At 38.4% G+C, this 23,209-nt stretch overlaps 1 protein-coding gene across 1 annotated transcript in view; it reads left to right on the plus strand.

The window, feature by feature from the left end:
- Nucleotides 1–22,784, plus strand: part of PCSK1 (proprotein convertase subtilisin/kexin type 1) — a 40,691-nt gene extending 17,907 nt beyond the window's left edge. The window contains exons 7-14 of the mRNA XM_081131664.1: nucleotides 1,008–1,180; nucleotides 2,178–2,390; nucleotides 5,084–5,184; nucleotides 12,625–12,858; nucleotides 14,006–14,163; nucleotides 15,789–15,922; nucleotides 17,625–17,786; nucleotides 18,366–22,784. Of these exons, the coding sequence (XP_080987790.1) occupies nucleotides 1,008–1,180; nucleotides 2,178–2,390; nucleotides 5,084–5,184; nucleotides 12,625–12,858; nucleotides 14,006–14,163; nucleotides 15,789–15,922; nucleotides 17,625–17,786; nucleotides 18,366–18,743 (1,553 nt within the window). The 3' untranslated portion in view covers nucleotides 18,744–22,784. The remainder of the gene's footprint in view (nucleotides 1–1,007; nucleotides 1,181–2,177; nucleotides 2,391–5,083; nucleotides 5,185–12,624; nucleotides 12,859–14,005; nucleotides 14,164–15,788; nucleotides 15,923–17,624; nucleotides 17,787–18,365) is intronic.
- Nucleotides 22,785–23,209: the final 425 nt, after the last annotated feature.

Genomic DNA, 23,209 nt, shown 5'->3' on the forward strand with positions numbered 1-23,209 from the left:
CTCGATGCATGTGAGCTGTTATTATCCCCATTTTATAGTTTAAGAAACTGAGGCACAGAGAGGTTAAGTGATCTGCCTCAAAATCACAAGAAGAACTGGGATTGCCCCCACCTCCAAATGCCTTTTTAAACAAAATAAACAAGACTTCCACTAATCATGTCAATTACATATGTTTTTTTGCCTATGTTCCATTGTAAATAATAGTGTGAAAATCTGAGGTTGTGTGCTCCATTGCATCATCAGCCTAAAGCCCAGAATAACCAGGTAGCTGCCTGTATCTGTCTAAATTGCTTTTGCCTTCCTGGCTCTTGAGTACATGCGTCTGATGGTGGGTGACAGCCTGTTGGAAAGCACAAAGAGCTACTGTGTCTGCCTTCTCCTGATGAAAAACGATTCTCCCTCAGGAGCAAAATCCATGGCAATGATTTCATCCTTGAGATTATTTAGAAGAAAAGGAAGCATGTTCCTTGAAAATGTTTCTTAGCAAACACATAAAAGAATGGCCTCTGGGTTATTTTTAATCAGTGCTTAGAAACAAGAGTTCTTTTCCTATTCGTTCATTTTCTATTGTGGGTACACCTTTTCAAGCTGCACCGTTTCCCGTACATTCATTTGTATGGCACAGGTTGGATCACAGCCGTTCGTGGTATAGTCATGAACAGGTATGTCGAGGGAAGACTGTTTGGTGTCTCTAAAAGCTACTTTGGAGCAGCTTTTTCTGGTTATTGGGGTAGTGGAGGGAGGGGGGACATTTTTGTAATCCATAGCAACCATGGCTACTGCATAGTGCATAGTTATCTCTAAAGAGCAGAGAAGAAAGTTTATGGAGGTAGTCACTTGTATGTTTCTTTTGTGCTGTTAATAGCAGGTCATGGGCATTTGGAACATCCAGTGCTTACCCTGTTTTTGACTCTTTTGATAGTCCTTTTAAAAAATAAATATTAAGAGCATTGTGCCATTCTACATGTACACGCTGACATCAATGTATTGTCTGTTTTGCTGTTCAGGCATAAGAATGTTGGATGGCATCGTAACCGACGCTATTGAAGCCAGTTCAATCGGATTCAATCCTGGACATGTGGATATTTATAGTGCGAGCTGGGGCCCTAACGATGATGGGAAAACTGTGGAGGGGCCTGGTCGACTAGCCCAGAAGGCGTTTGAATATGGTGTTAAACAGGTGAGATGCTTAACGTAGATGCACGTGAAATGAAACCTGACTGTGGATATGTGAAGAAAGGAAGAACATTCAGCTTATATGGAAAGAAATGGTTGTGAACTTATTATAGTTGCTCATGATTTGAAATGTATTTCAAGAGCCAAATTATTCTTCAGAAGGATGAAAGTTAAGCGTTGAGAGATTTTTCCCCATTTGGGTCTGACATTCAACAGATTCATTACTATTAAAACATATACTTAAAAAATACTCTGGATTATGTCCTTTCTCATTTTCCTGCTGCTTTTGAATGTTTACACTAGATAAACTACTACCAGACTTCTTTGAAATGCTCTGAAAATGCATCCTTAAATATAGCAGAGCTACCTCCCGCTCGGCCCGTGCCTGGTGAGCATGTGTGCCTTGGCTGTACTGCTCTGTCCCTTGGGTTTATTGCATTCTTGCCAGGATTCTAAGGCCTGTACTGCACAGAATGAAATAAAAGTAGAAACTCTGGAGAGTATAAATTGAAAAATCATAGAAAGAGTAGCCTTGACGAGTTCCATTCACTGGAAAAGTCCCTTTCAATGCAGCTGCAAAGCAGATCTGAATAATGCCGGATTTTGTTATTCTATCAGTCAACTAGAAGATTCAAGCAGAAAGAGAGGAATTTCAAAGATTCAAACGCAGTGACATTAGCAAAGGAAGGGTGAAAAATATGAGCAAATGTTAAAGGCCAGATTATGAATCTGCATAGTAAATAAAAGAAAGAAAAGCACCAACTCAGCCCCATCCCAGAGAGGGCTTGGAGAAAGGACTGGCAGAGCCAGAACCCAGTGGCTTAATAATAGGAAGTCTCATGACATTTCCAACATTGATGCTGGAGGACTTGGAGTTGAAACAGACCACAAATAGTTGTCTCTGAGAACTTCATGCATGTATTTGTTGGGGATTTAATTGGGGTGTGACAGTGACCCCAATAGGCTATAATAGATGTGATATATTCTGTTTTTTCTTTTAGGGGAGACAAGGAAAGGGCTCCATCTTCGTCTGGGCTTCCGGGAATGGGGGGCGTCAGGGAGATAACTGTGACTGCGATGGGTACACAGACAGCATCTACACCATCTCCATCAGCAGTGCCTCACAGCAGGGCCTCTCCCCCTGGTACGCTGAGAAGTGCTCCTCCACCCTGGCCACTGCATACAGCAGCGGGGATTACACTGACCAGCGAATCGTACGTGCTTTTGTCTTACTCTCTCTGCTTAGGTAGAAGAGCATGCTTACATTCAGAAGAATCCTTTGGTCAGTACCTTTGATAAAACTGACTTGTTAAGCTTGATGTCTCAGTTGGGAAGACTCATCCTCTACTCACTTGAAAGGCTGGCATATATTGGGAAGTTGTCACTCAGGGTTAATGATGCTTCTGTCAAAACGATATTGCCTCTGGGTCATTTTTAAACTCAGCCCTGAGAAGCCAGAAACCTGTCATATATAAGGCTGAGACTCCAAATGTCTATTCGGCTTGTGCAATGCCTCCCTGAAAACAGCCTTAAAGGAGATTTCAGGGTTGTAGGGGCTTTATCACCCTGTACTTGTCGATCCTTTAATAGCAGAGATATGGTCTGACTTGCCCTTTAGCAGATGATAAAAATACTGAGCATACACCAGCTATGTCTCCTAAGAACAAACAACTCGCAGGAAAATAACAGTCTAAATTTCCCCTGAGGTGAACTTGTCAGCATCCGAATAAGCAGCTCAGGAGGGGTATATGCTCAGAGAGCATCTCCAGCCCACGCTTGGCTGTGCCTTCACTTCCATGAGTCAGACTGCCAAGGACAATTATTGGATTTCCCTTCAAGGGCACAATGAGGAAGGGCTATTTGGGGGCTTTGAGAACAGAGAGGCACTTTTAATTTAAAAATTTAAAGGCCCAAATTTGACTTCTGACACAGAAAGAACCAACTAGTTAAAGTATATATATTCTAATCTCAATGAAATAACAGGTCATTTAGATTAGATTGTGGGTGAACCCCATAATTATTAGACCTTGAAATGTTTTAAAATGCATACTAATAACATCTCACCAAAACTGTCAGAATTACTACCTTCATACAGGATCACTATTCTGGAACTCTGTCTGCTTCTGGTAACCTACTCTAATTTAGACAGTAAAACTGTGGTCTCAACTTGAAAGCACTGTCCTCCCTCTCAGGTCCATATCCTCAAATGTACAAATAATAGTGATAGTCTACCCAGGGATTTTTCCTATTTTTTAAATATTTTTAAATTGATTTTTTAGAGAAAGAAGAAGGGAGAGAGAGAGAAAGAAACGTCGATGTAAGAGTGAAACATGGATGGACTGCCTCTCTCATGCCCCCTGCCAGGGATTGAGCCCACAATCCAGGCATGTGCGGTGACCAGGAATGAAACCCACAACCTTTTGGTGTACAGGACAATGCCCAACTGAGCCACACTGGCCAGGGCTACCCAGGGATGCTCTACGGTGGGCATCTTTTATAGCCTTTGAAAGGAGCATATCAGACATGTTTTCCTCTTGTGTTCAGAGCTCCTGGCTGTTGTCCCTGTGCGTATCCAGAGTTGCTGTTGAGAAAACAGCCTGTTACTGCATTTCAGTCACCATTTCATAGACTGTCTCTCATCTGAGCTGCTTTGCTCTGAAGTAGGAGGAAGAATGTCCATCTTTGTAAAGATCCCTTCTTAGGTAAATCAATCATAGGAGAGACAGATGGTGAGTTCTATTTGAGACCATGGCAATAACACAGTCTGCCTTACGCAAACCTCTTCCCCAGCACAGTCATCTCTGGGGGCTCACTTGCGTCAACAGGTAAAAAGGGCAACCTTGCTTCCGCAACCCTCTGAGGAGCAGAGCCACCAAAACTTGAGAAATTCAGCCACTCCAAGTGGGAAGCCAAGGGAGGTGATAATAGAACAAATTATTTTTTTACACCTCCCTCCCACACATTGAAATCTCTAGCTAAAAACCACAGTGCAGGAGTCTGGGTGGGTGTCTTGTTAGTAATCCTTTGACCCAACTACTCGCTCGACCAGTAGTACTATGGTCCTTAAGGCAGATGGATTGGGAGTCTTTTTTATTTCTTCCCTTCATCTTGGCAACCTCTTCAATTAAGTTAAAATTAGCCTGGGTAATTCTTTACATTCAATAATATTGTATAAAAATGCTTTCACAGACAGGATCTCATGTCAGCCTCATTTTACAGATGGGAAAACCAAGTGACTTGCCCTTGGGACACATCTACTGAATAGTAGTTTTATAATTCGGGCCCACATCTAAGTCTAGTACACTTGCTACTTGAAAAACTTGCTACTTTCCTCAGTGTGCAAATGTGGACACTAACTCATGGGCATCAAATTACAACAGTGAGTGCAAACTACACACTAGAGAAATTTTGTACAAGTCGTTCAAGTGGCCAAAATCAGAATGGCTTTATATTCTTGTACTGAAAAGACAGTCAAATGTCAATCTGAAGGCAAGAGGGAATTTTGCATGAGGCAGAATTTCTAAATATGCCAGACCAAGCACAATGGACCTGATGATTAATGGGCCAGCATGATTCACAGTGATTTTGAAACAGTCCCTTTTTTACAGACAGCATTTCGTTTGGGAATCTCAGAGGAGAAAATATTCATAGTGGGAGCACTTCATCCCCAGAAAAGGCATCCTGATGCCAGAATTATAGATAAGTTTCATGTAGAGGAAAGTGAACTAAAATATCAGCAGATGGCAAGCATCCGTCTGTGGTTCAGAGGCGGAAGCAGGGACTCAAATCAGCTGAGTTTCCTGATCCTGATCATAGCAGATGCGGCCCTTGGTATGGTTAGCCCCAGGGACAGAATCACACTCCTCACATGTTCTCCCGTGTTTCTTTCTTTCCTGATGCCACCCAGACGAGTGCTGACTTGCACAATGACTGCACAGAGACCCACACAGGCACCTCGGCTTCTGCACCCCTGGCTGCTGGCATCTTCGCTCTGGCCCTGGAAGCAAAGTAAGGCCCAGAAAGCTTCTAATCACCATTACTAAGCTGCTTCTCCTTCTTTGTAATAACACTGTTTTCTGAATACCTGTCTACAGCAGAAAACTAGAAAAAATAGAAAAAATAAAGAAAATAAACCTCTTCCTGTTAACATCTCAAAGTAGATTTAGTATACACATATCTTACAAAACTGGGATCTTAATATACATATTACTTTGTGATTTTTAAAAAGTCCACTCTATAATATGGTATGAGCACTTTCTCGTCTAAATCAATGTTCCTTGACCTTCAAAAACTTGTGCTTTCCTCCCAATTCTCCTCCCACTCAGCTGCAAGACCTTCTCACTTCTATTTATTCCCACCAGGAAAGACTTTGTACAGATAATTTCTTGTGGGTAAGTATTAGGGATGACAAGTTTATAAAACATCCTTTTTTCATATTATATAAGCCCAGTCTTTGAGCTGATATAACATGTCAGAGGACATGAGAATTAAAAACAGGATTTTTATCTTTTTGTAGTATTCTATTATATAAATGCAGATTTTATTAAAGTTACCTAATCATGCTTCAACACCCTTGTCCATAAATATTGGTTGTCATCTCCGATAATTTCCTCAGGATAAACACTCACAACTAGAATTTCTGGGTCAAAGGGCATGCATGTTTTAATATGATTTTGATATATATTGACAAGTTATTATCTATCTAGAAAGACTACAGCATCTTATGTTTCCACCAGCATTATATGTGTGAAAGTGCCATTTTCCTAAACCCTTATGAAAGCTACTTTTGTTACTTACTTTTTAAAGTTTTTGCTATTTTGATACATGCAAATGGTATCTCATCTCCACACACTTCTATTTCATTACTAATGAAGCTCAATATTTTATATTTATATTTATCAAAATGAGATAAACATTTACCTATATGTCTTTTATTATGATTCCTTTGCCATTTTTAAGTCCTAAATCTCCCTGGAATTTTAGCATATGATGTTAAAAAGGCATTTAGCAACAATGTTTTTTCCTCATAATAATTACCCAACAGTCTCATACTTAACACAGAGGGGAAAATCCAGCTGCCTCACACTGTATATCCACAGCTTGTCATTCATCTTCATTTCTAGTTTCTGTTGTGGTGAGAAATATTTGAATGTCAAGTCAGGTGCTGTGGTTGCATGATAAAGGAAGTGATTACACTTGTAAACTACTGTTACCCTTCCCAGTAAGGAGGCTGTCCTGGGAGAACACCCATAGTCTCTAGAGAGGACAAAGCTGACCCCTCACATCATGTTCAGTAGCAGAAGAGAAGAACACATTGACTCTTGCCACAGCTGGAAGAGCCCGGAAGTTGCTGAGTCTTTGTCCAAGAGAATTCAGAGTAGCTCCAGGAGCCCTAGGGCTACCTATGGAGTTATGATTTAGTTCCTGGTATCATACCTATGAGATGGCCACAGTGGCTAAGCAAGACAGGCCTAGCAAGGCTCATACCAAGAGTCTACCTTGGTAGACTTGGATGGGCTGGGAAGATGTCAGGTAAGGAAAGAGCAAATCTGGGAAGAGCTCAATCGAAAACAAAGGAACATTTAAAACTCTTGGGCCCAATAGAAGAGCTATGTTTAGAATCTGAGTTCACTTGTAACACGAAGGGGATGAACAGAGGGCAAAGCCTATGTACCTAAGCTAAGACTGGCAACAGCAGATTCAAACCAAATTTGAGGAAAAGTAATCTAAGCAGTGAAAAGTGCAAAGAACTACTGACTTCCATTTCTAGGCATATCATGAGCTATGTGACCTTAGGTAAGTTAATCTCTAATGAGGGCTCAATTTACCATCTATAAAATGGAGGGATCAGGTCAGATGGTTTTTTTCAAACCTCTTTCCTATATGAAATTCTCCAATTTGAAATTGAAGGTATCAGCATATATAGGTCATCCAACATGAATTGTTGAGGTTGGTGATAAGTGGTTCTGAGTGGAAAAAATAAGGTCCTATGAAAGCAAGCTGTTACAAGTGGTAAAACAAGCTTATGATATTCAGTTTCAGGATATAAGCTATTAGTTCCAGGGAGCTATTAAGAAATCCATCCTTAGAATATTAAGTCTTCTCTACCCAACACCTATCAGATGCATGGAAATATAACTAGCCTTGTCCAGTGATCAATAGTAGAAACACCCATCTAGGTGAATAGATCTAATGTTAATTTTACCTAAAAATTGAAATTTTAAAATTGTAATCTATGATTTCTAAAATTTCAAACTTTTTTCTGTACAAGGAGAAAATGATCTAAGAATGATCTAGCTTCATTATTCTCATTTAATTTCTAATGGACTATTTATAAAGCAGGGGCTCCATGGATTACTATTAAATACATGGATGAGTTTCCAGGAGCCCATGAACTTTTTTGAAACTAGTTGCAGAATTGTTTGTGAATGCATGTATAGCATTGTTTTTTAGGGAATGGTTTATAGGTTCCATCAGATTCCCACACTGTTCATAATTTAAGAGACATTAACTCTATAATCTTTCTGGTGCACATAATAAGAATTTAATTCCTTTTATTTTGATTCAATCATGAGTAAGAAGGATATTATCTTAACATTTATATGCATTCTGCCAAAGTACATAGAGATTATTGAGATGTCTTCTCAAATGGACAGCTTTCTGAACTATATTCAGTTATCTATGTACCAAGACGATTATTTCAGAAAATATGAATGCCAGAATTTTTGGAACTGTCCCTAGACAATCAAGATTGGGAAAATCAATTAACTATGTGCTGGTGCTCAAGGAACAACTGGAGACTGAAGAAAAACTCTGGGCTAAATTTATTGAGAGTAATAACATTCAGTTTTTGTCAGGTGCTTACCATGAATCAGACATTGTGCTAACCTCTTTATATACAATACAAATTCTAATCCTTACAACATCCTTGTGGCACAGAAATTAATAGTTTCACTTTATAAATGAAGAAACTGAGGCTTAGAGAGGTTGAGAAATGTAACCAAGATCCCACAAAGAGATTCAAACTCAGGTCTGTACTATCAGCAACTACGCTTTGCTGCTTCCCATGGACCTAATGGAGAGGAAATGTTGAATGGTAGCCTATCATCCTCTGAAACAAAGGGCAGTTAATAAGATTGAGGCTGATGAAGGAACATCCTAACTCTCATATGTTTATGATTTCCTCAGAAAAGACTCCTTGTCATGAGCAAACTACTACTATATTGCATTAAATATGACTTAGTTGGAGCATTGGGGAATGGCAAGAGGAGAGGGAAGGAAAAAGAATGGTTTTTGGCTCAAATATGTATAGAGGAATTTTCTTCCCTAGAAGAGTGTTTCTCAAACACCAGCTTACATAATAGTCACTTTGGGAGTTTATGTAGTATGCAGAGAATCCCAGGTCCTATTGCCATCAACTCAGATTCAGAAGTTTCTGGTGTTTGGCCTAGGATCCCATTTTTAGCAAATATCCTTGGCAGTTTGAATGCTAATAGTTACCTTAACCAAATTTTGAGAAACACTGCTATGAAGAGTTAATTTATAACTGTTTTTTCCCCTGCAACTTCATCTAGCCATAATTGTGAAGCTGCCCATTTGGGTACTTAATAGGCATTAAAAAGACAGGAATTCCTTGGATATATGCCTATGGCGCCATTATTGTCATGTAGTGAGTGATATATTAGCAAGATGGCAGACAATAACCTCGGTCTTCCGTGGAGAGAGCAAAGGAATCAGAATTTTTAATAGAGAACACAAATTCTGTAGTGAAACATTGAATCCCTTGACATCTTTGGAGGTATTAAATAAACAGATGAACCAATCTTCTGTTTTCATTAAAGGCTGGAGAAAGGAATATAAACTTTCAATCCTGCATGAAACCTTTGGATAAATCACATCAGAGAAATCCTTGACTCAGTGGGTTGTGAAATGTTGGAAAGTCTCCAGGTTAGGAAATATTCAACATACTAGGCTTACTGAGGTGTGATTAGACTGAACCAGGTAGCCTCTGAGACTCATTTACTTTAGAATTTTGTTTCCAGATTACCATACCTACACTCTTCTAATTAGAAGCAATGCTTAATTTCAATGTTTAATTCCACAACCCTTATTTTCTATAAACATATTCTTGATTAGCAACCTAATACAGCTTTAAAATTTTTAATTATTGTGGATACTGTTGAGCACTAATTAACAAAAGAAGGCTGTCAGGAATGAGATGTACTATTATTAGCAGCTCCTTTACACTTATGAAATGCAATCACACAAATGAAGAATAACTCTGTTAGGAAAATAGGCTTAATTTTCCAAATTGCATGGCAATAAGCCCCCTTGACTATTTTGAAAAGAATAGGCAAAAGAAAATATAAAAACCAATAAAACTTGCAACTAAATGCAAAACAAATGCTCTACTATAGGAAATGTAGGAAGTCTATGCTTTGTATTTGATTATCAAGACCCTGCCTTATGCCTCCTTAGTATACTTTCTCATCCCTACCGCCAAACACCTGCTCACATTGATGGTCCAAATGGGAAACTGGTGTGTTGCCCATTGACCACCTTGATAAGAGGCTTTTACCTAAAACTCCCTTTAAAAGACTGGAAGGATGCAAGAATTTCAATAAAATGCTTTATAGGACAGAATTAATTTCTACATTCAGAAAATAGCTTTTTCTGCTCAGCTTGTTAATTATTCCTGAATGTGGGATGGCCAATGTAGAGAAAAGATCTACAATAAGGTATTTATGATGTTGGACAGATAGGAGGTCTGAATAGTAAGAAATTCTGGAAATTATTATACTCTTCCCTCTGTTCTTATAAATAAGTCAGCTCAGGCCCAGGGACATGAAGTGACTTGCTTAGGGCCACACAGGTCTTTGGTAGTAGAATGTAGTTTAATATGCCTTATATTACTCCCTATTCTGACCTCCATGATTTGAAATGACTTCTAATTGTCTTAGTTATATGCTGTGTTCTTTCTTTCAACTCTTATTATTTTAGCTGTAACATAGAGCTGGTTAGACACTATTTTGCAAATATGAATATAAAATCATGCTTCACCCTGATACTTTGATTCAGTAGGTTTCGGATGGGACTCGGGAATTTTCAATATTTACAAGTGTGCCATAATTACAAGATTATATGGTGCAAGCAATCTGGAACCCATGAGAATCAATGAATTGGAGTCTTTCTAAGGCTTCCATCAGTCACTCTCTGGCTGGTTATGTTTGTCAGGAGCTCAGCTGAGCTGAGAGAGAGCCTACTGAGCTGCTGGCATGAGAGTAGCCAATTAAAGCAAAAAACCAAAAATGAAAGAGTTAAAGCCTTTAATTGCTTACTGAGGTGATATGATGGTATAAGCCAGAGTCTAAAGCGAGAGGAAACACGGACTTCCCCGGTCCGTTTCCCCCTAAGGAATGGGGCACCAGTCAAGGGTCAGGTGGAGCACTGCATTCATGAGGGTCTTCTCATTGTTGAGGGACCCCCAACAAAAGGGTCTGGTAGTTTTATGGACTCTGGGTTGGTGGTAGGGCTTCGGGAAGGCTAGGAGTGGAGAAGTACTAGGGAAAATGTCTTCAAGGTTTTCCCCACTCCCCCCATAAGGAGGCCTCAGCAGAGGAGATCTCTGCCCAAGGCCTCAGATAAAGAGACCTAAGGATGAAGATATGAGGAGCTAGGAATGTAAATATGGGAAGAGCTTGACCAAGGAGGGGAGCTGAGTCCTTGACCAAAACTCTCTAGACAGACCAGAATGCATGGTCTGTGCATCCAGGCTGGTGTGAGGAGGGAGCTTTCCTGTGAGGCCTGCCAGCTAGCCTTTGCAATACCTACCAGGGGGCAATTTAACCAGTATACCAAAGGCTCTAGGGAGAAAACAGCAATTGAACCAAACTTCCCTGAGGGTTGTTTCACAACCTAGAGATAAGATAGAAACCTTGAGGAATTTATTTATTAAACAATGCTTGATTGGCTTAACGGAAACAATGCAGGTTTCAAAGCCGAGAAAGCTTGAGATCTTGAAAGACTCTAATGACTAAGAGCAGTAAGTTTTAAAATTATATTTGGGGCTAGTTAACATGAAGTCACATTCAATCATCCAACCAGTTAATATTTACTCAGCATATACTCTGTGCCTTGAATTCTTCTGAGTGCTAGGTACATATCAGAACAAGATTGATTAAAATCTCAGCTCTTCTCATGGCTAATTCTAGCAGGGTGATGGACATTAATGGTATACAAAACAAATGTATTGCACAGTATGTTAGAAGGTGATAAATGCTATTAAAGAAAAAAGTATAGCAGGATACGGAGAGCTCAGGAGCTTGTGGGGAGAACTGAAATTTTAAATAGGGTGATCAGGAAAGGCTTTGTCTGCACTGTAATAGATCCAACAATCCTGTGCATCTCTGATTTATCTTTATATTATTGCTAAATTAATTTTTACCAAGACTTCTGATTATACCATTTCCTTGCTCAGAATTTCTCAATTATTCTCCATTGCCCAAACAATAAAGTCAGTAAAGTATAAGCCCCTTACCTGGCAGTCAAGGCCCTCACCATCTGCTCAGTACTCCTTATCACCTCTTCCTGCTCCAGCAAACCAGACTGTTCCCTGTACTTGGGCCACATCCTGTACCTCCTCCCCCAGGTTTTGCTCTGTTGCCTCATTCTCTTTCCTCTCACTCTCCTTGTTGACATTTTACCCACTCTTCAAAGTTCAGCTCAAGTATTTCCTCCCAGCAAAGCCTCCTTAGGCCTTCCCATCCCAAAAGAATTCTCTCTCCTCTAAACTCTACAGTACATTATGCCATAAACACAGCATTCAACAGATATATTACAGTTATATAAAAACACACACAAAAAACTTAGTTCTTTTAGTGAACTGTAAGCTTCTTAGAAACAAGGACTGCCTCTTTGAATATTCCCAAAGTATTAAGCATAGTGCCTTGCTATAGCAAACTCAAGTAGCTAAGAGTTTCCTGACACTTTTGATACATAGAAACAAAAAGTATTTGAGTAGGTAGCCAGCCCATCTTTAAAACCTGAGTCTTTTTAAGAAGGAAGCCAAGGCTTTATCTATAAGTTAATAATGCTAAAAGTGCCAAGGACAGCAAAAGACTGGAAGACAAAGTGCTGTCATTTTTAATTTTGCTCCAGTTAAATTTAACTAATTAGAAATCATGAACCAAGTCCTACATTTACGATGCCGAACGCAAAATTTACTCATGGTAAGAGCTTAACTTACATGGCACATGGAGAAGTTTTCCATACTGTATTTTGAATTCTGAATGAAAAGACATATGAATAGTAATGCAAACTAGAATTACATAAATACAATGGCAAAAGGTACTTCATAATATTTGAATAGAGATGCTTGTTTTTAGCACTTGCTTTTGCAAGGAACTTCATTTTGTTCCTGAAAGATATTTTGGGTCACTTTCCATGCAGTCCAAATCTCACCTGGCGAGATATGCAGCACTTGGTTGTCTGGACCTCTGAGTATGACCCACTGGCCAATAACCCTGGGTGGAAAAAGAATGGTGCAGGCTTGATGGTGAACAGTCGATTTGGATTCGGGCTGCTAAATGCCAAAGCTCTGGTGGACTTAGCTGATCCGAGAACCTGGAAGAGTGTGCCTGAGAAGAAAGAATGTGTTGTAAAGGACAATGACTTTGAGCCCAGGTAAATGTCTCAGGAATTTTGAACAAATGTGTGCCCATGGCACTCTTTGATGTTTGCTATTTGGCCGAATTTTTTTTGTCACCTGCCTTTCTGAAGTAGATGGAGGTAGCATTTGCCAGTGTTTCCTGTGAGTCCAGGGGAAATACTGAGACCAAAGATCTGTAAATCATATTAGCATATTTGCATTTTCCTCTCATAGCCTACCTACCATCTAGCATTAAGTTTATGGTGTACCATTGTTTCATGTAGCACTAAGAACAATCATTGCTAATTATCACTCATCAGTTTTAAGGTTTATCCCGAATTCAAAGATGATAAAATGTTTAAAAAAATGCATCTTAGAATTGATGAAATATAGCACTTACCCACCAGTATTATCCAAAACTCAAGAGCCTCCCTTCATACCACAGTGCCGGCTGACTCCTCATTCATTTTTCTTCCATGAAAAAAATCTTCATCATAGTGCTTTCATGCAGACTACATCTGACTCGCCACATCTAGCCCCAGAAGCAGAATCTGCTATGATTGTTTTGTTGATGTTATCACGACAACCATGATTATACTGAAGACCCACTCACACAAAATACCTAAGGGCAGAAGGTGTGGGGACATGTCTACTGCAATAATAGGCCACTTTTTGATGGGTCCAAGGCAAGCCTGCCTGAATTCAATTCCATAGTAAATAGCATCCCCTCTCCAAGAATCTGTGTTCTTTACTATTTTCTTTTTATTTTATTGTGGTAAGAACACTTAACTGGGTTTTATATTTTGTTCCATTGGCCATTTATGTCTGTTTTTATGCCAGTACCATACTGTTTTAATTATTGTAGCTTTCTAATATATTTTGAAATCAGGAAGTATGGTGCCTCCAGCTTTGTTCTTCTTTCTCAGGATTGATTTGGCTATTTGTGACATTTTTGTGGTTCCGTAACTAGGATTGCGTGTTTTTTCTATTGATGTAAAAACCTTACCACTTTCTATGCATTAAAATTTATTTGTAGCTAATCCTGAATTGGGTTCTATTCATAATAGGGATAGACAACAAGCTTAGTTGAACATCTAGACAAAATTGATATGTACATATTTGCATAAAGTGCAAGGAAAAAGAGATAGACTTTATTCAGTGATGATTCATTAATATATTTAGAGCCCTGAAAGCTAATGGAGAAGTTATCATTGAAATTCCAACAAGAGCTTGTGAAGAACAGGAAAATGCTATCAAGTCCCTGGAACATGTACAATTTGAAGCAACAATTGAATATTCCCGAAGAGGAGACCTTCATGTCACACTCACTTCTGCTGCTGGTAAAGTTTTTTAAAACTTTAAAAATTTATTTTAAAACATTTTATTTAAATTTTTAAAGGTGAACTCAATTATTTCAAATCAATGAGTTTTTGTATCTTTATAGAACTAAGTCTCCCAATAGATATTTTCAGGTCTTAAAAATTATGTTTCTTCTTCCTTTTTTTAACATCAGAATTCTGCCCTGCTATTCACATGGGTGCTTAGATAAGCAAAGAATTAGGTCTATTCAAATAATAACTTTAATTAATAAGCCTTTCTGGAGTTTAATTAATACCTTAATATACATTTTCAAATTGTGCTCATTTTTCCAGGTGATCTATCATTCTTTTCTCTCACGTAGTATGTTAGTGAAAATTACTCTGATAATTCATTAATAAAGCTGACAGATGCATCAGGTACATTCAAGGAATCAGTTGGAAAACTGAGAATTCTGATCCATGAAAGAGGATTGAGAAGACTAACAAATTTTCCATAATGACATGATTAAGACCATATGATATATGGGCATTTGCTCTTTCCTGAGAGGATACTAATTCAGATGAGATCTTGGATGGGAAAGAGCAAAGAGCTTGTGAACACAAACCATAATTCAACCAGGAGAAGCTGTCCCAACGCTCTTCTACCTTTTAGTAGGATTCAGTCTCTGCCTAAATTCAGTGTCTATAGGTGATGTGTGAGGAAAGGTGAACTATCTCAGTAATGTGCTTCCATGATATGAACTTCTTAGAGGTTTGGAGCAGGTTCTAGTAATTTTGGAGTTATACTTTATAGATATCTTGGAATTGGCCTGAAATATTGGTGGGCTGCTTTTTCATTGATGGCCATATAGTTAATCTGACCCTTTCACTTAGAAAGGAATATTATTTCCTGATCTATAGAGATCTTGGATTTGAAAATTTAGAGTTACTCCAACTACTAGTTTTATATGACAGGAGATTATTACTTTACTTTTTTATGTGTACACAAGATTATAGACTCAGGCACCTATTGAATGCTCAAAATTTCCTCTTAAATTTCAAAATTATAGTTCCATTAAAATATATTTTAAGACTCAAAGAAAGAGATCAGGTTTGTGGCTGTCAGAGGCAGGGGCAGAGGGAGGGGAAACTGGGTGAAGGTGGTCAAAATGTACAGACTTCCAGTTATAAGATAAATACGTACTGGGGATGTAATGTATAACATGGTAGCTGTAATTAACACTGCTGTATGGTATATATGCAAGTTGTTAAGAGGGTAAATCCTAAGAGTTCTCATCACAGGGAAATAAAACCTTTTTCCATTTAAAAAAAAAATGTATTTTAGGTCTTGGACTCTCTTCTTTAATGTAGTTTATAAATGTAGTTCCTGAGTTCTCCTTATTCTAATAAATATTAATATATTCATTATTTATTTTTCCACAGTATGTATTGAGAGCTTATTATATGTCAGATAATGCGCAAAGTACTGTGGATAAAAACATCTTTTGTTTTTGTTTTTGTGGATGTCTCTATCCTGTTCTTATACTCAAAAGGAAAATTTGGAGGGCTAATCTCTCCAGCTTTCCTTTTCGGTTATCAGATGCTAGAGTGGGTCCTATCAGAGCTGTTAGGGCATTTATTAACTTGTGTTTATTGTATGAAAATAGGAACCAGCACTGTTCTGTTGGCTGAAAGAGAGCGGGATACATCTCCTAATGGCTTTAAAAATTGGGACTTCATGTCTGTTCACTCGTGGGGAGAGAATCCCATAGGCACCTGGACTTTGCGAATTGCAGACATGGTAAGTAAGAAGGAAAGGCTACAGAAACACAAGCTTACTTGTAAACACACTGAAGGAGTTTTAAGGCTGGTGTCATCATTAATCAGGGTCCTAAGGACTTTGATCATTCCTGAGTTGAGTACTGAAAAGATATAGTGTTTCAAGTCCTGCCCTTTGGCTACATAGATTTAATAAAAAATTAAAAAAATTAGGAACTGGCCATAGAAGAAGAGAAGATATTTTGATATACAATGTGACAGGCTGTGGGACAAATCTAAGTGTCCCATTTCAGAATGTAGCCAGCCACATGACCTACTCACCAGAATGAGCTATATTCACAAACATAGTTAAATGCTAGATGAGCTTTGCTTATGATACTCCACTGGAGAAACATGAGGGAACCATTAAAAATATTTACTACAGTCGCTATTTAGAAATAGCTTGCTTGTTTAATATTACTTTGTTTTGCTTCAGTTATGAAACAAACTGAAAAGCATTTCTCTTTTATTGTTTACTAACACTCTTTGGTATCTTTCTATAATTATATCATACAGTCACAAAAATAAAGCAAGGAGTGTCTGAGCAAAAAGCCAAATTATTTTTATAGCTGAATTATTTTTACATCATTTCTCCAGCATTCCTATATGTGAGCATATAAATAAGTGGTGTTTCAGTCTGAGTTCTTCTGAGAGAGACATGTTATTAATTATCAGCAGCACTAGCAGCACCGTATTTCAATGTCTAAATAATTTTTTGAGAAGAAATGATTTTAAATTCCTGAAGATGTCAATTAAGTTAATACAAATTCTACAGTTATTGCTACTTCTTTCTCTGAGAATAGCTTTCTCCTAAAGACAGCTAAAATTGTAATTTATGAATGGAAGTTGTAAAAATTCCTGCTCTCACAGGGAGAAGAAAATGTTCTTAGTAGGTGGTCCTATTCTTGAACGTAGCCTCCACTCTAACTCAGTTTCACATCAGGAAGCTAAGAAAATCTATTTACCAAGATAAGTCTGCAAAATTTGACTCTATACTTTTAAATATTTTTTAGATATTTCAAATTTCAGCACATTATTTTTAAAACATAGTTTTTGAGCCTCTGAAAAGCATTACTCTTCCTATAAATGTATGGTTTTTAAGGGCTGATTAATGCTGAAGGCTATTTGTAATGCTCCGTAGAGGCTGCCTTTTCCCCCAACGGAATGTTTCTACAGGTTGATAATTGGTAAATATAATTCTATTTATAAAAGGTACAGTCAACTTTTCAAGATCACACCCCATATAGAGGTTAATATAGAGAGTTCTGCTTTTTTAACTAAATGAAGCAATTAACCATTTTTTAAGTCCTTGAGCCTCTAAACTGTCAATTTTCATAGTAAGAGTGAATCCAGTGATTTATTTCTTTTTTTAAATTATCTTTAAAAATATTTTTCTTTTTTCTTATTGGGGTGACATAGGTTAATAAAATTATATAGGTTTTGGGTGTGCAATTCTATAATACACCCTCTATATATGGTATTGTGTGCTCACTACCCCAAGTCAAGCCTCCTTCCATCACCACTTATCCCCCACCAGTGATGTATTTCTTTTTACGCAGAGCTCTACACATGGAATGCACAGAATTTTTAAATTAGATTTTAACTATGAAATCCTTTTCGGATATTTTTAAGGAGGTTGTTTTATGTTAGAACACACACTAAAATTACATGTGCTTATTCATCAGTCTGGAAGGGTGCAAAATGAAGGAAGAATTGTGAACTGGAAGCTGATTTTGCACGGGACCTCTTCTCAGCCAGAGCACATGAAGCAGCCTCGTGTGTACACGTCCTACAACACCGTGCAGAACGACAGAAGAGGGGTGGAGAAGGTGGTGGACTCAGGCGAGGTCTGTGCAACTGTGCTCTTCCTGGCCTGCTCTTTGTTTGAACTGTAAATTGACCATGTAGTGAGTGAAGCTGTCCCTAATTTTTAGGCAGGGAGTCAAACATGGGTAAGGAGGAAAGGGAGTGGCAGTCATAAATTGTTTATTTTTCATAGGATGAAACCCTTTTGTTTTATTCATTTACTCTTTCATTCAGAATTTAGAAATTAAAATTAATGAATTCAAAATTATTAACTCCCTTAACATGAATCGTACCTCACTTATCAAAGTGAAGGCACAGTAAGACCAGTAAATACAAGCACTTACATACGTTATCTTACCCAGTCTTCAAACCCCCAGAAATGGAGGCACTCTTATTCCTATTCTACAGGCGGAGTTAGGAAGATTAAACGGGTGCCAAGGATATATCAGCAAGTGGAAGACTGAGGACCGAGACCTGAGTTAGTGTAACTCTAAGCCTTGTGCTCTCTCTGCTGCCCAACCGCCTCTTGAGGGGCAAGCAGTGGGCACGTGCTGCAGCTGGCCTGCTGGGCACTAAGTAACGAGCCTTCTTCCCTTTGTTGGTGGATTTCTGTGTTTTAGGAGAAGCCCACAGAAGAGAGGCTGAGTGAGGACCCCCTGGCTGCAAAAAGCCTCAGCAGCAGTGGTGTGGGAAACAGAAGGGAGGAACTGGTGGAGGGAGCCCCATCCGAGGCCATGCTGCGACTCCTGCAGAACGCTTTCAGCAAAAACTCACTGCCAAAGCAATCACCAAAGACGTCTCCAAGTGCAAAGCTCAGTATCCCTTACGAAAATTTCTACGAGGCCCTGGAAAAGCTGAACAAACCTCCCCACCTTCAAGATCCTGGGGACAGTCTGTATAACGACTATGTCGATGTTTTCTATAACACCAAACCTTACAAGCACAGAGACGACCGCCTGCTGCAAGCTCTGGTGGACATTCTGAGGGAGGAAAACTAAGTCTGACCCTGAGGTGGAAATATTCATGCTTCTTCCTTACCCTGAGATTTTGCCTGTGTCTGAAGTGGTTGCTTTTGTCATCGATTCCTATGCTTATAATATCCTTTGTGATACTTCTTCTTTTTCTTCCCAAACTGGACATTTGAAAGGGATGAATTCAAACAGTAAATCCAACTTCCTGAATGGGTCATAGCTCTTTCAAAACATTTCTTCTCTGCCTACACAAGTAAAGCGTTTGTTCCTTCTAGAGCCACAGTGCACACCTGGTCCTCGGACCGCATTAGGACACCTCCTTGAGCCCTCCCATTTCATTTCTCAAAAGAAAAATCATAACCTAGGCAATAGATTAATTTGAAAAGTAATCTGCAGAGAATGAGAGGAAAGAAATCTGTTCTGGTAGCTTGTCTCCTGTCTTTGCCCTGTGGTTCTTTGAATTTTGATGCCAAAGAAAGCTTTGGGAAGTCTCTGATGAAAGTCCTCACAATTAGATCCCCACTCTGTCTTTTCTATTCCAAAGTACTACTTATTCAGGGAGTGTCCATCTGGTCATTTGTGGGGGAAGCTGGGTTATTTAGATCCATAAACAGACTTCAGAATCTGCATTATCTGGTTTGAGCAGTTTTAGAACGTTCTTTGCTTGGTGTGCCACATAAGAGGCCTCTCTGGATGTAACGGTGGCTGAGACTCATGCTGTGTGCTCTGGTCTTCCTCTGTTTCCCCTTCTGAAGGTTTTCCTCACTTGTCTTAGCCGCAAACTAATACTGAGAGAACAATTTTATATTGCTTTCTTAGAACAAACTTACGCTTAGGACTTGGCAAATTCCTAGTCATAATTTTTTTTAGCAATAATAACAGAAAACCACTCACAACACAAAGAAACAATAACAGTAAAATATTCATAAGGAGAGAGCCAATGGGAGGTTTAGTTTGTTTTTAAAATTGTATTCATTAGAATAGGTTTTCCCAGATCCTTAAAATTGAGTGCTCATTCCTTGCCACTAAAGGCTCTTTCTCAATCTTATAGCTGATAGTATCTAAATTATCATTAAAAGGCTTCTGAGCTTCAACTGGGAGGACACAAGCTGGCAGCCCACAGGCCACATTTGTCCCTTGGGTAGATTTTGTTCGGCATGCAAAATATTTTAAAAATATGAGTGATTACTGAAAATGTGAGATTTCACATAAAACCTGATTCTCAGACCTATCTTCCCTCATGCCAACAGTTGCCTGGAGCTAAGTAGCAACTGCCCAGCTAAACCTTAGTGCCAGGCCCCCAAGGCTCCCTGCTCCATGCTGCTTACAGCAGGCCCCTTACTGGTGAGTACTTGATAGGTATTTATTTTGCCCACTCATGCACTATGAACATGTTCAAAGTGTAAATGCATTAGGAAAAAATATCTTCAGCTTCTTTCAGGAGGGATATGTATTATAATAATTATGAGAATTTTCCATGATTTGATTAAATTATTGGCCCCAAAATAGTATTTTAGATTCCCGGAAAGTACCTCTGAGATGTTCATTTAATCTCACCTCCCCTGGTTGCCCATTTATGCTAATTCACTAACTGCCAACCCCTTACCTCCCCATTCTCTATATGCTCACAAATGCTCTAGTCGCTTACAATGGCATTCTCCCTTTGGGTTCGCTGTTTGCAATTCTTCCATGAGGTTTGAACTTTATCAGGCTACACATGAACACCAGTCTGTCACTTGCTCTGGTTTTAAGAGAACACCAGTCTGTCACTTGTTCTGGTTTTAAGTATGGTTAGTAAGACAAATTTTACCTCCTGTTCTACCATATGAATTTGTGCAGAATAAGAGTATTTCCAGAGCAATACCCATAAAGCTTTGAGGATATTCTCCTAAAAGAATTGTAGTATCACTGTGTTCCTGGAAGTTTCACATGCTGTTGGATATAGAGTGTTGGATAGAATTTTGAAAATTGCAGCACATCAAAAAGTATTAAAACTAAAAAGGACCAGGGATTTATGAGATAAATTTTCAACTAAAAAGAAACAAAGCTAAGGCCTAGAGAGGACAATAAACAGTAATAAATGAAAATGTATCCTTTCCCCATTCCTAGCCTAGTGCTAATTGTATGAAGCTTTCTTTTTCATCCTTCTAACAGTACTTTTTCCGATTAAAACCCCGACCAACTCATTGGATTGTAGCCAAAGGTTCACTCTAGAGAAGCTTTAATATTTAAATAAAGTCATGTTTGAATGTTTCCAACCTGAAGTATATTGTTTGGACAAAAAATATTTTTGTCAGTCTTTCTTAGTGCCTGTGTGAATTTTTGTGAAAATGTGAAAGAAGAAACATATAATATTTCCCTCAAAATTTTAAATATATTTTCTTTACAGGTATTTATAATGTAGCAATGCTTTTATCAAACAGAATTTTAAAAGGCATAGTAAATTATATTAAAGAACCAAAATTTTCCTGAGAATAAGAAGGTTCCATTCAATAAAATATTTTTTGAAAAGGCATGTTCCTCTGTCAGTAAAAAAAAAAAAAGTACAATATATATGTGTTGTGATATTAAAAGTGACATTTGTCTAATAGGCTAGCACAATGTATGGCTGAGTTTAACCTGTGGTCTTAGCATTCTTAAGGGAACTCCCATATTATACACTTTATGTATTAACCAGAATATGTAAAATATGCTTATAAATCAGAAGAATAAATTATTTCTCACTAAGTCAAAAAGAAAAAAAGCTCATGTTTCCAACAAAAATAGGATCTTCTCTTATTTATTGTGTTTCCCAAATGAAGTGTAAAAAAAGAAGTTGAAGGTTAACATTAAGAACTTAATTCCTTTGTAAAAAAAAAGGGGGGGGGCTTTCTTAAAGGCAATTTAGGAATTACTTGAATAGGTATATTTTATTTTTCTTTATAGCTCAGTCTTTCGCTTTTTGACAACATAAAAAGTTGTATGACTGAGTCTTAATTGAAGTGTTGAAGGGGGAAAAAACCTAAAGGGACTTACTACATGTAAGAGAAATGATTTGCAACAGTTTACTAAACATGATTTTGTTTATAGCCAGATTATAGTAGCTAAGCATTAAATCTGTCCTTCCCAGAGGTCCCCTCATCAGAAGCCCCCAATGCCCAACTTTGGTATCCTGCCCTTCAGCCCAAAGCTTCACTCTAGAGAAGCTTTAATATTTAAATAAAGTCATGTTTTAATGTTTCCAACCTGAAGCATATTGTTCAGACAAAAAATATTTTTGTCAGTCTTTCTTAGTGCCTGTGTGAATTCCTCTCCTGCTTCAAACCATCCCTGGACTTGCCACCCCCAATTCAGAATATGACCTTCCTACCCAGGGTGGGTGGTTTTCCTTCAGACTCCATTCCTTTCTCCTAAGTCATAATTATTCAGTCAAATTAAAATATTTTGTTCAAGAATTCCAGAAAGGCTGTTCTGACGTGCTTTTACCCTCCACATACAGCCATCTTCAAAGTCTTCCCACCGGAAGGGTTCAGGACACGCCTCTGTTTCCCTTTGAATGCCTATTTCAACCATGTGCAAGCTGTGAGTACAGACACAAATTCACACATGTCCCAAGGGTAAACATTAATTCTTAAATACAAATTTAAACCCGCAAGGAGGAAGAGTAATGCTTTCTAACTGCCTCATAATTTTGCAAGGTATAGCACTAATACACATGATAATGATTACTATTCCCTCCACTCCCTCTGCCCCTGTGGATAAAGTGTACTTTCTTGGCCCATTGATGTTGAGCTTTACCATATGATTTGCTTTGGTCAGTGGAATATGAGTGGATGTGATGCAAGCAAGGGCCTTAAATGTGCTTGCACGGTTTGGCTTGGCTCTTGTTTTCCGTGATCCGGTGAACCACCTACTGCCTCTTCAGCTTGTTTCCAGAACAAATGTATATATGTAGCAGATCCACATTCTGGAACCAAACCCAGCCAACTGACAGCATGAAACAGAGCTGTCCAGATAAATGCAGCCTAAACAAGCTGAATTTGTTATCTTGGCAACTTGTGAGAATGAGAATAAATGCTTGTTGTAAGCAACTGAGTTTGAGTGTAATTTGTTACATAGCCTTACTATGTTAACAAGACTCACAAATAAAACAGAAGTTCCGTTTTTTCATTCCACTACCAATACCACCCCTTTCAAACTGTGCCTTGGTGAGCCTAGAATAAAAAAAAGAAGCCAGTATTTAATCATATACCTCTTAATGCTCATCCCATAGCTAAACAAAGACCCTGCCCAAGCTGTGAAATTTTCATTTTTAGAGATCTGTGTTAGCTTAGTTCCTCTGGTAAGCAGAGCCACAAATAACGAATGACTTGTGTACTGGTAGTTTATTTAGGAGGTAATAGCAGAGAGCAGAAGTGATTCACATATACCCACAAGTAGCATGGAGTAACATAGATTAGCACAAGACGTAACAAAGACTAGAATGGACATTTCACCTAACACAGTAATGGCAC

Source organism: Miniopterus schreibersii (assembly GCF_964146895.1).
Source record: "Miniopterus schreibersii genome assembly, chromosome: 3".
Classification (NCBI taxonomy): domain Eukaryota; kingdom Metazoa; phylum Chordata; class Mammalia; order Chiroptera; family Miniopteridae; genus Miniopterus; species Miniopterus schreibersii.